Source organism: Sinocyclocheilus rhinocerous, unplaced genomic scaffold (assembly GCF_001515625.1).
Source record: "Sinocyclocheilus rhinocerous isolate Xijiao unplaced genomic scaffold, SAMN03320098_v1.1 scaffold2008, whole genome shotgun sequence".
NCBI classification, from domain to species: domain Eukaryota; kingdom Metazoa; phylum Chordata; class Actinopteri; order Cypriniformes; family Cyprinidae; genus Sinocyclocheilus; species Sinocyclocheilus rhinocerous.
Window position 1 is genome coordinate 15,464 of NW_015644775.1, and position 21,524 is coordinate 36,987.

The following is a 21,524-nucleotide window of genomic DNA, read 5'->3' on the forward strand; positions in this document are numbered from 1 at the left end:
AATTTTTTTTTTTTTTTTTTTTTTTTGGGCAATGAGAAGTACCTTTTATAATGGCACTACAATTTGAGTGCAATTTTCAAGACTTAAGCCATTCATTCACTGGCACATCAAAAGATCTCATGTTGCTCTGTAGTGTTTGTGTGAGTTAACTGAATGGCCCTCCACACCGTCATTAAGGGCTGAGAACCACAGGGCCGGTATGTGTCTAATGAAGGCTCCTTACGTGTACTACTTACCTGTAATCAGGCCCGCTGATTTCTCATTGTACGGTCTACTTTAAACCCTCTAGTGTGTGCGGCCATACATCATTCCCAGCTCCGTGTGTGTGCGTGTTTGTGGACACTAGGCTTTTCCATCCTGTGTAGGTTTTTATGTATACAGTCAGCAGAAAATTCTCCCATATTACCTGATTATTTTCCTTCGTTATTGCTCTTAATTTTTCTACCTAAAATAAGGTTAGTGAAATAAATAGTGTAATGCAATGTAATTACTGTTACCTTGGATTCCAGAAGTTCTGTTGGCAAAGAATAATATTTACCTTATTTTTTAATGTTTGAATATGTGCTTGCCTCTTTTCTTTTTAACTCACCACAGGCATTGGAACCAGTGGCTTCAGCCCAAGACAAACTCACCAGTTCTCTCCCCAGATTTACCCTTCCAAGTAAGGCTTCTTTTATTTTTCTTTAAAAAAATAAGCTGCATCCAACTTCATTTGGGCCTTTAATTAGATCCTTCTGCCAGATTCTGGACTCTCCGGCTGCTTTGTTTTCATTGATGTCTGCAGCTTGCGTACTCCAAAATCTGTTGTAATTATTATCTTGCAAAAATGTTCCTCATGATTTATTTTTCTTTCGCAATGTATATCAGCTGCTTAATGGCTAGATTTTTCTCCGTTTCACAGCTTGGCCAAATATTTATGATTAAGTAGCAGAATCACAGAGAATTAGTCTTTGAGAAAAATTTCGATATGGGCTTTTGGGTAAAAATACATGTCTCCCTTTTCTCTTACTTTGCTCTCAAATAGCAGACCCTATCCACACATTCTTCCGACTCCTTCCGCCCAAAATATGGCCGCGTACGGACAGACGCAATATACCACAGGAATGCAGCAGTCTGCTGCCTATGGCACGTACCCTCAGCCAGGCCAGCCCTATGGGATTTCAGCCTATGGTAACTGACTCAGTTCGTTCTTTTCTATGCTTTAAAGCTTTGCAATTCAGATTGTGCTTTGCTTTTCACTCAAGCAGATGAAATCCCATACTTATGAAACATTTACTATATTGTCTGCCATAGTATTAAACTAAATTTATTTTTATTATTTAAAAAAAGGACTCTTCATTTAAAAAAACAGTTTTTTTAACATTTAGAACGTTTTAGAATTTTTTTTACGTTTTAGAATTTTTGGGTTAAATGTTATAGAATTTTTTTGGTCATTTTTAAAATGTATTTATTTATTTACTGACAGTGATGGAAATGTAGACAGCTTTATAAACATTTGAATTATTATTATTAATATTATTTAGGAATAATATTAAAAACATTTTTGGCAAATAATCATTTTATAAGATTCGTCTTGCTCACCTGCATTTCATAAATAAAATATTTCTACTGGGCAAACATTACCTAAGTAATATTCATGAGCGGGTTTTGTGAGGTGTCTCTCACTTTTTGGATATTTCCTTATTTTTTGACAATTGTGGCCAATATTTAATGTTGTTTGGTCCTTCTAATGCATTTAATTCAATTACAAGTCATCAAATGAGATGCCGTTTAATTTAGCATTTAGCATTTGTAGCATTTTAGGTGCGTTCCATTCGACCGTAAGTGGACTGCGAAGTGGACCTTACAGGGTATTCCGCCATCTTAAGTGAGATTCCAACCCAAAGGGAGTGAACATGTTCAGTTCGAAGGGTACTCAAATAGCACAAGTATAGTAAACATATACATTTTGACTTTATTTATTAAATACCAAATTGTATATGTATTTTATATGTATTTAAATTTGAAAGTAAAATAAATTACAATATTTGTGTTATATCATAATCTGCGTGATCTTGTCATTGCCTTTCTTTGATGACGTCCCAGGGCATTTCAAATGAATAATTATTGTCAGCAAAGTCCACTTCGACGAATATCCCGTGCATAGGGAGTAGGGAGCAGTGAACACTGCATAGGGACCCTGTCAATCGGAACGCACCTTTTGTCTCATACTTAGCATGTAGCTTTAAGATCAATTCTAAAACTTAGCTAACAACGTGCTGATCACTAAGATTAGGCTAATGCTTAACTCAGCCCTTAGTCGCTCCTTTTCCCGCCTTCAATCGAAACGTGGGACTCTGCTGACCTTTCGTTTTGCATTTGCAGACTCCGTGTCTCCTTTAGACAGTTACTAATTTTTTGCTAGTTTGACAGATAAGAGAGATATAAAGATTTCAAGCCCTCGTCTACACACTGTGAGAGCCCAATTCAAGCTAGAAATGTTTTTCCAGGGGTTTGAACGTTATGAAACCTTTGTGAAAATATGCGCACAGATAATGTTGTTTAGGTAGAACGATCTCGAAATACGCTCCCGAGAGTTCACGTGTTTGATTGAGTGGAAGCAAAACGCAAACCTGCATTGGGCCTGATTCAATCTAATCAAAAAACAGGTTTGTTTTAACTCCAACCAGCAAATTCTTGGAAGTCCATGCTGAGTTTGGCACAAACACTTCAATGCAAAGGTTGCTTGGACCACGGCCCAGTGCAAAACAAGCCACCGTTATCTTTTATTCTCGATTGACGTGGAAGGAGTAACACTGAGGATTGTGCATCATGCTGCTCTGGTGTCACTAACTGATTTAGGTCCATTGTGGGCAGGCATCAAGACAGAGGGCGGACTGACCCAGGCTCAGTCTCCAGGCCAGAGCGGCTTCCTCAGCTACAGTTCCAGCTTCTCCACGCCTCAGACGGGACAAGCACCCTACAGTTACCAGATGCAAGGTCAGGAACACCCTCTACTCTTTTCCTCTTCTGCTCTTCCCGGTGGAGTGACAAAATAGAGCCGTGATTCCTCTCTGGCCCCCTTCAAAGGAGGACACAATTAATGGCAGACACGGACCAATTCATAACATCCCCGAGCAGATGGTTGTATTGGGTTGTAGATAGACACAGTCTTTTTTGCATTAGGCCTGAAGAGAACCAACACAGATGGAAAATCCCTTTTTCCTCTTTAAGACCAGTCTTTTTCTCCTTTGTGTTCGGCCATGTACTTTCTTAAGTATGTTTGCTTTAGAAGGAACTCTCGTGACTCTCATCTTTGAGGTCAGTTCATGGAAGTCACACTTGCGTACTGGGAACTAAACGTGCATCAGGCAAACTCTCTGCCACCCAGTTTTTTTTTTTTTTTTTGAGACATTGTCCCTACTCCAAAAGCAACAGTCTTTTTCTGCCCTTCTTTTTCTCCCATCTTTCTCCCTCTAGTGTTTTCCTTCGAGCCTCCAACAGTTAGCGCCGGTTTGAGTTCTCTAATCTCCAAATAATGTGTGACAGTAGAAACATCTCCACGTTTTTGAACGCTCTCCAGAGCATCTCACAATAAATAATGTGACATATGTGGTCTGTTGAAGCTTCTTTTCCATGCCTCATAAGTAGAAACGTTCTGCTTCTGCTGATGCTGCCTCAACACCAGGGTTGTAAGTGTTACCCTGTCCCAACCGCAGAAGTTTAAAGGCCTGTTCACACCGTTCAAGTCCAATGAAACTAAATGTCATGAAAGTATAGAACCCAAAGAATGCATCCAATGGTGTTTGATACCAAATTTTAGTAATTTTAGTTCTTTTTTTTTTACACCTAAAGGACCTTGTTTAGCCTCCAGATGATACAAAATCAACATAGACATCAAGTAAAAGCCAATGAATGTTTATCACAGTAGAAATGCATCGTCTCATTTTAATATTTTGCTGTGAATTTTGACATTTTTGTGCCAAAATTTGGCAAGAATGGTCCTTGAAGATATAGTTCACCCAAAAAAATTTAAACCCTCATGTCACTCCAAACTTGTTGGAAAACAAAAGGAGATCATCTTCACACAGTTATTTTCCAAAAAAGGGGACAGTTCATGGTGAGCATCTCTGTCAAACTTCTTTTTACCAAAAATAAACGCATACAGGTTTGGAATTACATGATGTCAAGTAAATAATGATAGAATTTCCATTTGTAGCATGAAATATCTCTTTAACTGTCATTTCACAACGACACTCCATTGACTTTTTTGTAAGTCAGAAACTGAGGTGCCTTCAGTCTTCCTTTCAAAGCCCATGCAGCCATAAACACATTAGCCACTAACTGCAAGAGCAGATGACAGATGACCATTAACCAGGCCAGTCTGTCTCTATTGGCTTCCTCTCGGTGCCTCATCGATTAGGCAGGTCTGGACTCAGAGGAAGAGACTCAACACGGTAGCAAATGTAGACCCCCCCCCATCTATATGATACCAACTGCTGTCCCATAACCCTAGTAGAGCGAGCCTGCACCCAGCTGTCAGAGGGAATACGATTAAATTAATGTTTTTACCCTGCTCTTTCATGTCTAATGGAACGGCGCTGGCTTTCTCTGATCATGATCCAGAAATGTTACACAGAAGGACCTTCCTGGCTTGAAATGTCATCACAGATTGTTGGGTTATCATAAATTGAACAAAATAGTGAGAGAATATGGCAATGTTAACTGATATTATTTCAGATCAAAATTCGGAGTGTTAGTGATCAGGCTTTTGTTCAGTTATATTGAAATTTCAAAAAATAAATAATATGTTGATTTCTAAAGCCACTTTTTGTAATGTCTATTGAGTTATTTGCTGGTTTGCCAAAATATATTTTTTTTAATATATAATTTCCTTTTTGGAAGGGGAGGTTTCTCAGCAAATATTTATATATTTGATAAATTGTGGTGACTTAATTTGCTTCATTAATAATTATATATATAATATACAGTATATAGTTCATTTTATTTTATTTGAACATGAACTTTAATACAGATAAATATTTTCAATTAATTAAAATACAAATAAAATGATCTAAGTTAAATCTATCTATCTATCTATCTATCTATCTATCTATCTTAGTGGAAATTTGAATCGCTCTACGCCAATGTGCCAATGAATTGTAAGACTTCTTGATGGCCTCTTGATTTCACTCAGTACATCCAAGTATAAATTAGGAATTAATTTTCCACTTTCACACCTGTTTGAGCTTTGCATCCTTTTCCATAACCATAATGGCTCTAAAGCACGAGTGGAGCCATAGAGCGGCTTCTCTCACTGATTTTCACTCAAAGTAGATGATAATTACAGCAACAATTGGGCCTCCCTCCATTCTGCACACCGTGTGAGAGGAGCAGCAGACTGCTTTTTAAAGAAGCCCATCTGGACTTGATCGCTTGCTCCCTAGAGAGGCCTACAAAACTTCTGCTACAAATATTGTGCACTGATGATAGACATAGCCCATGGCAAGAGGACTGATCAAGCACAGCAAATGGACTCCCAATTGGAGAGGCCATAAGGAGAGCCAGTGTCTCGTCTTGAGTGAACTAACTGGAGCAAGACAGAGCGGAGAGGGGGAGGAACGGGGGAGTTTTTGCCCCTGGGAAAAACCAGGCCTCTCCCCAGCATGGAGTCATTCTTTTGGGACCGGAGGGGGTCTTGCTTGGCTTTTATGTGGCTCCGGACTCTCTCTGGAGTCAACTGCTTTCCTACGAGTCCTGGCTTTTATGACTTTTTGAACTGTGGATTTAGCTAATTTGTTGTGCATTGGGAGATTCATGTGTCTCACTTTATGTGACGGCTCAAGTCTGGGGAGGAAGTCAACAGCTTTTAGAGCACCTCTTGCTGTTCTTTGAAAACAAGAGATAAAAAACAAGAAAAAGAAACAAACTTGCTTGTTGAGCCAGACAGTAGTCCACACGTAAAGCTGTTGTATGTTTGTTACAGTCTGAGGGGCCTCATTTTCCTAAATACAAGAAGATGAAAGACTTTGCTTCTGTTTTTTTGCTGAACAAATGTCCAGTTACCCTTTTATGTAAACACATTGAGTTAATGTTGTGCCCATTTTGTGTTGAGGGTGTTGTATAATTGATGATTCCAGGGTTACCCACAACTTTTAGCAGCAGGTATTACAGCTGTTCATTAGTTGATTTCCTGGTTATGTTAGCGTAAGAAAAATTCTGGGAAAATGTGCTAAAACTGATTTAGAAGAATATTCTGCATTCAATACATGTTAAGCTCAATTTACAGCATTTGTGGCATAATGTTGATTATCACAAAAAGTAGTTTTGACTAGTCCCTCATTTTCTTTAAAAAAGCAAAAATCTAGGTTACGCTGAGGCATTTACAATGGAAATGAATGGGGTCAATTTTTTGAGGATTTAAAAGTTGAAATGTAAAGTTTTTAAGTTTATAAAAGTACTTTTTCTTAAAAGTAAATTTTCTATTGAAACTTGTATATTATTTCAGCTGTGCAGTTGCTTTCATCATTTCTACGGAAGTGTTGTTATAGTTTACTAAAACAGAAACTAACACTAGTTAAAAAGACACTATTAAAATGTTTTCTTAAAAAAACGGACATTAAAAAAAATTTAAATTAGAATTTTTGCCTTGGCAACTAGCTGAAATAAATATAGCTTAATATGAAATAATAAAATGACTAAAACTAAAACTTAAATGTAAATAATATATCAATAAATATAAATTAAAAATAAATATAAAGTGAAATAAAATGATAAATATATAACAAATAAAAATAAAAATATAATAAATGATAAAAGCTTTGAATAAATTGATCCAATTTACCTCCATTCTATGTGTCTCATTGTAACACAGACTTTTGCTTTTTTTAAAGAAAATCAAAATAAATTTCTGTCGATTGAGCTCAACTTGTACTGCACCCAGAATATTCTTCTACACCAGTTTTTCAGTCCGCGTGAGAATTCCAATTTGATTTGAGCACTGTGACTCCAAGAAGCACCTCAAAACGCAGCTTACCTCCAGGCTGTCTCGCCCCTATAACTCATGTCATGTATGTTATTAAGTCATTAGATGCTATCTCTCCATTGAGAGATTTAATTACCCAGAAGGTGCTTCTTTGAGCAGCTTGAAAAGAAGACAGATATACATATTCATTGAGGCAGGATGTCAGGTAAAACTTCCTCCCTCTCCCTCCCCCTCATTCCCAACAGTGGCCATGTGTCTGTCATTGTAAAGGTAGCGATGGATGAAATAATAGACCCAACCCCCTTTCCTCTTTCTTTCCGACCATCGGCCAAGATCCAATCACTGATATGGAGAAAGAAAAGATAGAGTCACTGTAATATCCCACCCACCAACACACACACACACACACACACACAATCCCTCATGCCCCTATAGTACCTGCAAGGCTTTGTCTTAAATGCCTTTGAGGTGTTTTAGGTCTTGCTTGACTCGACCCCCATCTTCAATTTAAAAATGTCATTTATTTTGAAGGTTATATTACACTTATCGTCCTCCGAATTACATCAGTTGCAAACAAAGCCTCATTTGATTTGATCTTTGTGTGTTTTTCATTGCGATAGCTCACGGTTATGTCTCTTTCTCTCATAGGAGGCAGTTTTACAACAACTTCAGGGCTGTACGCTGGAAGCAATTCCCTCACAAACTCGACTGGATTCAATAGTACACAACAGGTAGCTGTAATCGAATTTCTATCCCTCACTATCTAGTCTGTTGAAATCACATTTCCTCCATTTGGCACATGCTCCCAGTATTTTTTCCTTCCTCCTGTAAGCCTTTATAGAACATGTGTACGCTCGCATATTACTCACATGATATGAATCACTCTAAATGTCTCGACCACTGTACGCAAGGATTACCTCTTGCTCTTTTCGCGTATGAATTATGCCACGAGTGGAGGAAAAAAGAGTGAAGACAGATCGCTGTCCAGATGTAGTGCATAGGAGACATATGTTCACATTTACGTTTTGGAATCTGCGCTGTAAAGTAGCAGCGTTGTGTGCTATCTCACATTACGCATTGATGTCTTTCTGCAGGACTACCCCTCCTACCCAGCTTTTGGCCAGAGTCAGTATGCGCAGTATTACAACAGTAGCCCTTACACTTCTCCATACATGACCAGTAACAACACCAGCCCCACCACACCCTCCACCACTGCCACCTACACCCTACAGGAACCTCCATCAGGGGTCACCAGCCAGCCCCTCTCAGAGCAACCGGCAGGTAAGAAAGCTCGGTTTGAGTGAAAAAAAAAAGGTATGAAGGTCCTACAACAAGTTGCTGTAAAAACAAAACGTGATTGGTTAATTTTGCAATACTAAACCCTGGTGGTGCACTCGAAAATATCCCAATGTGCAATTTTCTGTATTGATTTTTTTTTTTACCCGTATTTTGAATTACGTATTGCAGTGTGCTATATTTTAGGATTAAAGGAAATGTCCCTAAACTTAATGTTAAAGAAAATTACCAGTACATTTTTAGTGATTCAATACAAATATATACTGGTACCATATTGGTTATCGGACTAATTAGTGAATTCTTTTTAGAAATATCAGTTGATTGTGCATAATTTCCAGCATTCTTTACATTTAGATTATCTTGCTGTCATCTAACACTCGCTCAAAGTTAATCTTTAAAAATTATAATAAAAATCTCAGAAACGATATAAATAGTTTGAAATATTTATATTTTATAAGTATTATAAAGTGTATAAATGTCATTTTTAAATGATTCATTTATTAAAAATCAATTGAAAAGAAAATTTCAAAATAATTTTTATTTATTATTTACTTTGTATATTTATAACAATTAGTGTTTTTAATAAATATCAATGTGTACAATTATCTATACAATTTATAAGATTTTTATTAGCATTTTCAAAGACTAACCTGAGTGTGTAATGTATGTGTATGCTTTATAGTGATGCTTAGCATGTAAAGTAATTTTTTGTTTTATTTTTTAACTTAAAAAAATAGTTTAGAATGTTAATATCAAATATTAATATTAATCTAATATTAATAGATTATTATTATTTATATCCATTTATTATTGTTCTTAATTTGTGCCATTTATCGATTATTGGCCATAATGTGAAAATAATTATCATCTTATCTGCATCAGCCAGAATTGATATTGCTTAGTTCTATAAAGAAGTAGTTGATATCCTCATACTGTATTTGATACTATCCACCTTTTTTCCAGAGTAACCGATGAGTGCCGCCATGATGGATTCTAACTTCCGTTTGGGTGCTCTCATGTTCCAGTCTCCATAGAAATTAATTAAACTTAAAATGTGTTAAAATAATATGTGCTCTGATCACTTTGCGTTCAGGAAAATGGTTGATATTGCCAGTTGTTTAGTCTATTTTTGCTCCTCCAATGACCCAAATTTTCTTACCTTTGCCTTGTCATGTAATTAGGGAAGGATGGTATGGTGCATAACACCCTCATTGCCATTACTAAGGCTTAAATAGTATCTAGGGTATAAGGAGATCAGATAAACAGCGTGATATTAGAGCATGTGGGCAGCAGCTACAGCACTGAACACTAGATGAGGTAAACGGATCCAGTCACAATGTGAAGGTGAAAGCCTTTTTTATTTTCCTCTTTTTGATATACTTTTTGCCTTTCTTTTTTCTCCTGCAGTAGAGTACAGTACAATCCAGAGTCCATCAACCCCCATTAAAGATTCAGATTCAGATCGATTGCGTCGGGCTTCAGATGGAAAGTCACGTGGCCGGGGAAGGAGGAACAATAACCCATCCCCACCTCCCGACTCTGACCTTGAGGTATTGGAACGCTGCCGCTCTGTCAATGTATCTAGCTGGAATCGCAGCAATTCATTAATTACTATTAAGATACTTTTGATTATCTAGAATTGTCCATTCTGCTCGCTGCTTTACCTTAAAAACAATGCATTTACATGTTTAAGAGTGTGTTTCCATGCTCAATTTTACGTTACAACATGTAAATACCCTAAACAGAGTTTTTTTGGTGAAAGCTTTGTTTTGCATGTTTTGCACGCTTAACATGCAAAAGCCTAAATCGGCGCTCTGTCAGTTTATTTTGTGTGCATGTCACATGTTTTGACATGAAGACTGGGGGAAAAAAAACAGACTTAAATCTCTTGTAAATAGCTTTCTTGCATTGTTACATTTTGCAAAAAGCAGATTTCCTAAAAATTGCCAGCATATTGACTCACTGGGTTCAAAAAATGTTTTGAATTTATTTATTTACATTTTTACAAAGATAATAAAGAAAATACAATTCCAATTGTGCTACTATTTCTACTTCAAAATTTTACATTTAATTAAATGTGTTATATGTGTGAAAATTGTTTCTACACCAAGAAGTATATTTTAGTGCTGTCAAACGATTAATCACGATTAATCGCATCCAAATGTTTTTGTTTACATAGTATATGTGTGTGTACTGAGTATATTTATTATGTATATATAAATACACACACATGCATGTATATATTTAAGAAAAAAAATTGTTACTTTTATATATTAAATATATTTATATATAGTATAAATTATATGAATATAAATATATACATGTAAATATATGTAAATATTTTCAAAATATATGCTGTATGTGTGTGTATTTATATATACATGATAAATATACTCAGTACACATACAAATATTATGTAAACAAAAAAATTATTTTGGATGCGATTAATCGCGATTAATCGTTTGACAGCATTAGTATATTTAGAAGTATATTATTTCTATCTCAATCATATTTGAGATGTACAGGTCATGGTCTTTTCATTAACATGACCTGAATCTCTGGAAGGTTTTGGCCCCATTAGCAAGCTGACATCATAGCATGTTAACAAATCTAGTTAATTAGTTTGTTGGTATCGATTGTGTTAATGCATCGGGGGCAGGAGATGGATTGTCCAGTGGTGGTTCTTCTCGCAGTTGCGGGGTGCTATGGTGACCATCAGTGCTGAATATCTACTGATCCCAGGGCGCATGAATCTATGCACCCTTCTTATTGACAATCAGATCATCTTGCATGCTGAGTGAGCCATTGATTTTGCTCTTTCTTTTCTCAGCGCGTGTTCATTTGGGACTTGGATGAAACAATCATCGTTTTCCATTCCTTGCTCACGGGATCTTACGCCAACAGATTCGGAAGGGTAAGTGATTTTTAGTGTATTTTAAATGCAAACAGGCAAATATTGCGGCGAAGTTTAGAAAAATGCACAGAAAGAGGGTCTGTTTGGGTATACCGTCCAGCTTCGAGGAACTCAGAGTTCAGTGTAATTGCTTCTTTTTTTAATAAGATCGTCGAGGCCTCGCAGGCATTCAGCTCGGCCTGCAGCTGTCTGAGTTATGTGGCTGGAACAGGCATGGATTACAAACCAGTTGCACCGAGAATGTCCAATGACACTTCTTAAGGGTTTTTTGTCCTTCAGAAATGGTTCATTAAGCTTAATTAAATGTTTGCATTAATTGACCTTTGAGTGGGGTTCATGTATTATAGCAAAGTTGATCAAAGTTGAGAAACATTGTCTTTAGTTTTAGAGTTATATATATATTACCGTATAAATAAAGGCAAAGAGTTCCTATATATATTTGAAAGGAATATGCATTTATTTGATCATACGCAATATTGTGAAATATTGCTACAATTTGAAATATTTTTATTTTTTATTTTAATACATTTTTAAAAAATTAGATTAGAATTTTCAGCATCATTACTGAAAATCATTGTAATATGTTGATTTGCAGCTCAAAAAACCTTTTTATTATCATCAATGTTGAAAACAGTTGTGCTGCTTAATATTTTGTGGAAACCATTTTACATGTTTTTTAAGAGTTATTAGATTAATAGAAAGTTTGATAGAACCGGATTTATTTGAAATAGAAATCTTTTGTGACATTATTAATGTCTTATGATCACTTTTGATGCATTTAATGCATGCTTGCTGAATATTTATTTTGAATATTTTGAAAGTATTAATTTCTTACTGTCCCCAAACGTTTGGATAGTGTATATAAAATTATTTTATTATACAAAATGTGTATTAAAATATATTTTTTAATTATATTTTTGTGTGAGAGTGGATAACATTTTTGCTTTTATTTATGGGATAATTTAATTAGGGCATAATGCCAAATTTAGCAGGTTCAAAAGGGTTATGAACATGCAATAAGAACTAGTTTACTTCTGCGGTTGTTGTATTTGTTATTTTATATAAACCGTCATAAGCTATATTTGAACTTTCAAAACAAACAATTTGGAAAATACGTTGATCTGCAATTCTCAGGCTTTGTCAATGATCTCATGGCTTTATTTAACTCACTCAACCAACCGTTGGTTCAGTTCACCAAATTATAATTTCACAAAATAGCCCTAAATCTGAGTTCAACATGCGTGTGTTTTTAAACCCTCTTTGTGTCTGAAGAATAGAAAGCTGCTTCCTTGTTTGAAGGAATAAATCACAGACTTGGCATTTTTTGGCTGAGCTTCTTGAAGGGTTTTTTCTTTGTGGTGAGTGTAGATGACAGCAGCGCTCGGATGTCAGTGGAACGGGGCCCGGCGGCTGGTTTGTTCTCTTTGTTCCTCAGTCAGGGTGTTTGATGGGGGTGGTGTTTTGTTTTAAGGGTGAGGGAGCCCTGGCCCTCGACCCTGCACTGTTTATTTACTTTATCTCGGCTGAGCATGCTGGGTAAAGAAGCGAAACTCCGAGAGCGCCTCAGCCGTGTCCACTCTCTCACACACACACACACACACACACACACACTTAAACTGAGCCGTCGGTGCAGCCACGTCTGATTTTAAGGTCCTAACCAGTTTTAAGTGTTGTGTGTTTCCTTATAGGTTCAAACAGAACCCAATCTGACGTTTCAGGTGTTACTATGGAAAAGTCACGTTTCACACTTAATAATTTCTGTCTATTGGGTTTTGATTGGTCAGAGGAACATACAGTACTTAAAGAATTTAATGGGAGAATTAGATGGATTAGAAATTAATTAGAGAGATTCATTTCAAATTTTCTGTTATTACTTACACTGAAAGTCTCAACACAAAATGATGGCTAATTATTTCAGTTTCACCTACACTAATGTTCGAAGGATTGGAGTCAGTAAGATTATATATATATATATATATTTTTTTTTTTAAAGAAATTACTACTTTTATTCAGCATGTATACATTAAATTGATACAAATTGACAGTAAAGATATTTATAATGTTACAAAATATTTATATTTTAAATAAATGCTGTTCGTTTGAACCTTTTTTATTTACCAAAGAAACCTGAAAAAAACTGTTTAATAGGGCCTATTATAAATTTTAAAAAAATAAATAAAACAAAATGTAAAAGTATTACGGTTTCAGCAAATTAGCATGAAAGAATTCTGAAAAAAAAAAAAAATCATGTTTTCCACAAAAATGTTCAACACTGAAAATAATTTAGCACCAAATCAGCATATTAGAAATAATAATAATAATAATAAAAATAAATAAATATAAATATAAATAAATAAAAAAGTATCATGGTTTCAGCATATTAGAATGAAAGAATTCTGAGAAAAAAAGTATCATGGTTTCCACAAAAATATTAAGCTGCACAACTGTTTTCAACACTGAAAATAATAAGAAATGTTTCTTAAGCGCTAAATCGTTCTTTGTCCTCCTCTCTGCTGTCGAAATCTGATTACACGTTGCCCTTCCACCAGAAATATGCTTATCCCATCTACCCTGCAACATCGCAAACCGCATAATGCTCTCTTAAATCATATCAGCACACTCATCTCAAACCCTTACATTAAAAACCAAGGTGCTTCACGTTTCTCCGATATGAGGACTAGATGACATAAACAGTAAGAAAACCCAGCAAAATGCATTTCTTCCAGCGAAACCGTTGAGGAAGAGCTCTATAAATAGAGCCGTGTTGGAGCGCTCACTGCTGTGGTTATCAGTTATCCTAATTGGCATCAGGGCATCTCGCTCCCATAAAGCTGATGGTTCGGGCCAGCTGTGTGGCCGTCAGCCCTGGAGGGAAAGCTTGCGGGGTGAGGGGGTTTCGGAGGGGAGGACTTGGCGCCCTTCGGGTGGCGCTGATGTTTGGGGACAGGTGGCAGCGAGAGCAGAAGACCCTCTGGCACTCCGGCCTGCTTGTATTCTTAACTCTCCCGCTGAATGATTGTTTAGATTTAATTGGAGAGGATTCGTCGGGCCAGAGAAGTGCACTTTGCATACCTCTCACCACCAAACCTGCTTTTATTAACTGTCAGATACTTACTCAGGTGTTTATATTAAGTCCACTGACTGGCAGGCTCAAAATAGATGGGAGGGGAGGACTGTTCAGACGTGTTGGAGAAGCACTTAACAAAGAAAGAACCTATTTTTGATTAGGCTATATATTTAAAAGCTTCTTTTATAATTAAAAGTAACAACTCAATAGTGTATATAAACTGTGAAATTATTGATCACTTTTTTCATAAACCCTCATGTTCTTATTCTCAGTCTGAGAGACTCCACGACTCTTTTAATAGCTCAGAAAACATACTTAACATTGAAGTATCAGGTTGATGACTTCCTGCACTCATGAGAACTGATTATAAGCATAATTTTAACTTGCTAACATGCATCCAGCGACCGCCGTGAAATATATTATTTTAGTTTGGGGTTTTGGAGACCTCAGATATAAATAAAGAATAATTGCAATGGATTTTCACATGCAAAAAATTGTAGAAGTGTGTGCCTGCCAATTTATGTTTTTTTTTTTTTTTTTTACTAATGTGTTATTTTTTTGTGAGATCAACGAACCCAAATCTGGAGTTCCTGTTGTTACTATAATATATAAAATTGACATTTCACACTTAAACATTTTGATTGGTACATGATAATTACATAATTGGTACATAATTGGAGTCTCTGAGAGTCAATCTCAACAGAACATGTGGGTTAATGTTTAAAAGTATAAGGTCAGTAAGGTTTTTTTTTAAAGAAATTAATATATTCATTCAGCAACGATGTATAAAATTGAGCAAAAGCGACAGTAAAGATATTTATAATATTACAAAAATATTTATTGTAAATACATGCTGTTCTTTTGAACTTTCCATTCATCACATATTCCTGAAGAAACGTTGGTTTCCACAAAAATATTAAGCTGTTTTCAACACTGATGATAAGAAATTTTTCTTGAGCACCAAATCAGCATATTAGAATAATTTCTGAAGGATCATGTGACACTGAAGAGTGGAGTAATGGCTGATAAAAATTCAGCTTTGCCATCACAGGAATAAATGACATTTTCAAACATATTTAAATAGAAAACAGTTATTTTAAATTGTTGTAATATTTCACAATATTACTTTACTGTCTTTTCAGCTTTGATGAGCAAACGAGATTGTACTGTGTATGAACAGAAAAAAAAAACTGTGTATCATCATAAATATACTAATTTGTAGATTATACTCAGTTTGAACATCAACTTAATAACCTCATCAGTTTCTTTGCTGGTGTTCTGTTCTTCTTGTGTGGTTTCCCCTCCCGCTGTCCGCAGTTAAAACATTTTCATTGTTGAGTGTGACATGTAATCAGTAGAAAGCTCAGGCGTTTCTTCAGGTGGCTTTAAGCTCTAATCCCTGCAGCAGAGCTCTCTGACTCAGCACGGCTGTACAGACACTGGAATAAATCCCCTCCTTTGCTTTCCTCTCTCATTCGCACACTTGCTTTATCCTCTTAATGAACAACGAGAGAGCAGCCACTGATTAGAAAAATAAGCCTGTGGGGAATGAAGATTACAAAAGATGATTTTAAATGTATTACTAGTCTAAATATCCATTTAATAAACCCTGCTGCCTTGTTTTAAGCTCGTACTACAGTGTTTCTTTGTTTCAAAACTGCGAACTGTCACTTTAAATGCACTGACTCCTAAATATGTGTAGTTCAGTTGAGATGAGAAAATTGACAATATATATATATACATGTGCAAAGACAAGTCTGTAATCATGAAAAGGTGTAATTTTGTAATGAGCTTCCTTAATGAGTGCTGACTAGGTGTTAAAGAGAAAAACACTCTGCAAATGATTCATTAACAATTTAGAGAGCAGTCGCTCCCATCTTTGTGTCAGCTCAAACACAACACGAGATCGCCATTACTGCCAGTATTGCATTACGGTGGAAACTGAATACATTGAATACATTTTAAAAAAGAGTCCATTATATTTTAAGTGAGTAATCCATTTTGATTACTGCCAGTGCACAGGTTTAAACATCACTCGCTAAAGCTGTTTTGTGTAGGAAAATGTGCATCTTCCTGTTTCTAGAAGTTTCTATTAAATTTCCAACTTCAGCCTTTCACAAATTGTTGGAAAATGCTTTATCTGATGTGAGAAGATTGTTTGGGGGAAATGGGGGTGAAATGCATCAGTAGTAATGTGTAGAAAGATGATCTTGGCTCTGAGGTATGTGTACAGTGATATATTTATGATGACACCTTGACCTCAAGCTCATTTCAACTCATAACGCATCTAAGATTGGGTTTTACTGCCTACAGAGTGTAAAATTAGATCTATCTATCTATCTATCTATCTATCTATCTATCTATCTATCTATCCATCTATACATCTATCTATCCATCTATCTATCTATAGTATCATCTATCAAGTCATATCTAAATGTTAAATATGTATATATTATCCAAAGTAATTATGTGAAAATGTGAAATATATAATATAGAAAATCTATGAAAGTGTCAGCCATTTATATATTCATATTTTATGTTTTTAATAAATAGGTATTATTATATTATACAATTATGTGTATTATTATATGTAATATAATATGAAGCATTTTATAAAATATTATTAAATTATTAAATATAAAATATTTTTAAAATTAAATATAACTTGTATAATGTAAATATGGAAAAATGTATGTGCATATGGCGTAAACCAAACATAAATATATCTTTATATGTATATATAATGAATACATTTCATTTATATATAATGAATACATTTCATTTTCATTAAGTATATATATATATATATGAGATACGTAGTATTATGTTCAAAATATCTTTTCCAAAGTAAATATGGAAAAACTTGTTAACCACAGCTAAAGATACTATTATATTATTACTGATTCTGAACAGTATATTCTTTATTTTTATATAGAAAGGATAATAATTTTTTTTTCTTGCTGTGTGTTTTTCAGGATCCACCAACGTCAGTGTCATTGGGACTAAGAATGGAAGAGATGATCTTCAACTTGGCCGACACACATTTCTTCTTCAACGACTTGGAGGTAAGTCCAGAACTTTCTGAGACTTTGGGGGATTCACGTTTTTTGCGGTCACCGTATCTTTCTTCACCCCCTGTGAAGCTTATTGCAAGTCCTCTAACACGGTGATTACTTCTACAGCTTGCTTTCTTAGCGGCCATATTTAAAACCCAGCCCCAAGATGTGGATAAGTCACAACAGAGTGTATACATTACATTACGAGCACAAGAGCAGTCCATTAAAGTTTAAGCCATAGCATCAACAACCATTTAATAGCAGGGTGCCTATTTCTCACTAACGTCCCTCAGTGGTGAAGTATTACCTCGGAGCCCATGGGACACTATGAATTTTACATGCGCTGTCAGTCTCCCTGGCCTGCGCCCACCACAGGCCCCCTCCCTTCCCTGCCGCCCAGGCCAATTTGTCAGCCTCTAATATTTCTGTACGTGCTCTGACTGTCTGCATGTCATGCTGTGTGCTCTGTGTCTCTGTCCGCTCCGGCCGCAGACTCTCAGTCACGGTCTGAAAGCGGCTGCTCTGCCCGCTCTGCCTGATTCATGTCGGATCAGTGTAAAATCTGCCCCCGGGGGCTGTTACTGAGAGGGTATCTAGGTGTCTGTCTGCCCCGCCTGGTGAGGGGTGAAAACGAGACCGGTAGGGTCACTTCTGCTCGTGATTGGCAGCGCTCCACGTGTTCATAGCAGTGAAGTTCAGTTTGTCCAGATCTGGTGTTGCTCGAGCTAACACTTCATTTAGTGATTTGAACAGATCAGCGACATGGCTTGTTAAAATAGCTTCAGGTCTGAAAATACAGACTGTGAAATAATTCAGCAAACCCACAACCCCTTAAAAGCTTTGTGTTAGAAAAAGACTAAAATTGAAGATGTTATTCACTGGAAATCTATTAAATTAATCAGTTGATTCGGTTCAGACAAAACTGTTCTGAATGATTCGTTCACAAAAAGAATAGATATGGTTCTGTACCATTTTTGATGTGCAAATTTCTAAGACAACTTTGCTGAAAAACCTGTTGTCTGATTGGCAGTCTATACTTTTTTTAGCAAGTAAAAGGCCTTTTAATATAATTCCTATATTATATATTTTTACTGTGAATTTTTTAGATAATGTATTTTTGCTGTGAATTTTTATAAACATTTTTATAAAGTAAATATAACCATAACTATTATATAGCTAGAAATATTTCAAGTTGAACACTTGCTGGACTGAAGCAGCTTAGGTTTACTTGATTATCCATACATCATTTTTTTTAGACAAATCATGTTAACATGTATCAAATATGATACAGGAACGTTTATGTGTTCATTTTTTCAGTCATCAGTGTATTAAATTGCATTTTTTGATTTCCCTGCCCAAAATTAAAACTACAGAACTTAAACATAAAACTAAGCATCTAAAAAAGCGTCTTACTAAGACATATTATTGGAGATAATAGAGTACCAGCTGATATTTTTATTAATTTAATACAAGTAGTCTGGTTTTAAAAGTCATAATTGATTTACATTACAAGCTATCATAACTTCACACTTTCTTACTTTTTGGCCATATAAATATCAGCAGCTGCACCAAATTGTATATTTTTGCTCAGTTTGGGCCTCTGAGTAAAATTGAGGTGGGTTTTTTTTTTTTCTTATTCTTCTTCCTTGAGTATGAGCTCCGTATTCTTACTATGTAATATACAGTATAAGCGATAAAAGCCTGATTTATCAAATATGACACAAAACACACAAACTTGTCTTTTTGCCTAAGTGTTAATTGAACAACCATGGGTAAAAAAATAAAATTTTCTGAATATTATTATTTTATATGTCAGGCTTTACGGGGTTAAACTCACTGATTACAGCTGCAGTGGAAGATTATCAGTGAATAAAAATACAAAAAATGCAGTCCCGCACAAAGCAATCATTTGACTCACATGCACAACTTTTATGATTCTTTGCCTCCTTTTTGAAATCTTCAGTCCAAATTCATTTTAATTGTATGAAAAAGAGCAGCTTGAACATTCTTCAGAATATCTTCTTTTGTGTTCCACTGAAGAATTCAAGTCATACGGGAGGGTGAATAAACGGATAAAAGAATTTTCATTTTTGACTAAACCATGCTTTTAAGTAGCAGACTTTGTGGACCAGATCTAACCAAGCCCACTGAACCCACCCGAGCCCAGACACCGCTGGCGAGCCACTTTCCCTCTTCCCCAGAACCTGACACCACTGACCCATTGATTTTCCTCTGTGTCCTGCTCGTGGCTGACCCCGCGGAGGAGGAAATGTTTTGTTTGATACTTAAGTGTGAGGAGAACTGTTGCGAGCCTGCCAAGTCTCATTAGTCAACGGCCTTGCTCTGCTTTTCCTGCCACGAGAACCAGGGAGAAAGAAAATGTTTGTGCTGCCCGAGACATTCGAGTGACGGGGAGATTCCAGTCGCACTCATCTTGATCAAAGTTAATTGGCAGCAATTGGCTGTTAAATATTTCCGTATGTTTGGCTACACTAAATTGTGCCCGCTACACTTTGTATAATGGATATGCCCTTCCGTCATTTAAAAAAAAATATGGCAGTTTTGTGACAAAGCTTAAATGTGGCTTTTCAAAACATCTGTCCTGTATCTTGATTTCGTTTCATGTGTTTAAACAACTCGCGTATGATTCGGCTGTCGAGGCATCTTGTAAAATGATTGGAATGCACAGTTTTTCCTTTCTACTACATCTCAGCAACGGAATTATTGCATTTCGTTTTGACACTTTAAAGCTAAGGACATTTCTCTTAAAACGACAATTGCATGCAATAGCAGAAAACTTACTTTAAACTGTTACAGAATGTTTTCTTTGAACTAAAGGGGCTGTTTAGAAGGACAGACCAAAATTGTGGAGAACTTCAAGCTGTAAATAATACCACAGCAGATATGAATTTGAGACCTTGAAGAAATGCACATGCTCAGTCTAATTTAGTCAAAGCCATAAAGGGATTTCCCTCTGGCTTTGCACATACAAATGCCTAATGGTGATTGGTGATTGTCAACTGTGTAACTTACACAAATGTGCAAAGAACAGCCGGCGCAGTCCAGAAATACACCATCAGCCTCTCAGCATTCGCTTTGTGCCAAACTCTTACAATGCTCATTTTGGGGAATAAAACAAGACTAAGACTTGCAAATATCACTGTTTAGGGTATAAATCCACATGGATACATTTTCTCGTGGTCACATCCTGTCTGATTAAAACGTCAGGGTGTGTTGGTGAGGCATGGGGTCATGTTGCATTGTGTTGTGTTACATTATTCTGTGTAGTTGATGGGATGTTTTATTTGTTCGCCGTTCCGCCTGCTTTCTTGCACCTGTGTGTGATTGGAGGTTGGTTATATTCTGATAATTACATGATTGTGCATATAGAGGAATGTAATAAAAATGAAAAGCCATGTCGTATTGGTCATAAGGGATGTACTTCACATACACACACACGCATACTACTGTGACCTAGCAGACACATAAAGACGCAGAGGTCTTTGGAAAAAGAGACACTCTGTCTTGTTTTTTTGGCTCACTTAATTATTGATATTGTACAATGACAGAATATATTTCATGCTTGTCAGCAATATGATCCTTGTATTGATTGCAGTATATTGATTCAAATTTCTTCATGAGAGAGGAAGATTTTAGTGGTTATTTTCAGGAACCGCAAGTTTGATACTAAAATAGTGTGTGCAGAATGTCCGGTGACATTTTTATGAATAATTTTATTGAACGGTTAATTAAAAAGTGTGTTGCTGAAAAATATTTGTGTATGTTTAAAATGTAATTATCTTAAAAATCGCTGTGGCCTTTTTAATTTTTGCATTTATAAATGTAAAGGATATTTATGTTGAAAAATCTTCCACTATATTCTGTATTTTGTCATATTTATTTACACGTAGCATTAAGTACACTAGCATTCAAAAGTTTTGGGTCAGTAAAAACTGTTTATGTTTTTGAATAATATGCTCACCAAGGATGTGTTTATTTGAACAAAAATACAGTAAAAACAGTAATATTGTGAAATATTATTACAATTTAAAATAACAGTTTTTTAAATATTTTAAAGTGTATTTTTTTTCTGTGATGCAAAGCTGAATTTTTAGCATCATTACTCCAGTCTTCAGTGTCACATGATCCTTCAGAAATCATTCTAATATGCTGATTTGATGCTCATTTTTTTATTATTATCAATGTTAAAAACAGATGTCCTGCTAC

General features: G+C 35.7%; 1 protein-coding gene across 8 annotated transcripts in view; it reads left to right on the top strand.

The window, feature by feature from the left end:
- The window catches only part of eya1 (EYA transcriptional coactivator and phosphatase 1), a 42,369-nt gene that overhangs the window by 10,161 nt on the left and 10,684 nt on the right, over window positions 1-21,524 (top strand). For 3 of the 8 annotated variants that reach the window (XM_016576629.1, XM_016576633.1, XM_016576632.1), the window contains 8 exons: window positions 595-661; window positions 1,025-1,170; window positions 2,842-2,979; window positions 7,613-7,695; window positions 8,059-8,245; window positions 9,668-9,810; window positions 11,091-11,174; window positions 17,217-17,306. In XM_016576629.1, the coding sequence (XP_016432115.1) occupies window positions 595-661; window positions 1,025-1,170; window positions 2,842-2,979; window positions 7,613-7,695; window positions 8,059-8,245; window positions 9,668-9,810; window positions 11,091-11,174; window positions 17,217-17,306 (938 nt within the window). The remainder of the gene's footprint in view (window positions 1-594; window positions 662-1,024; window positions 1,171-2,841; window positions 2,980-7,612; window positions 7,696-8,058; window positions 8,246-9,667; window positions 9,811-11,090; window positions 11,175-17,216; window positions 17,307-21,524) is intronic. The other 5 variants (XM_016576631.1, XM_016576634.1, XM_016576630.1 and 2 more) reach the window with 4 other exon arrangements.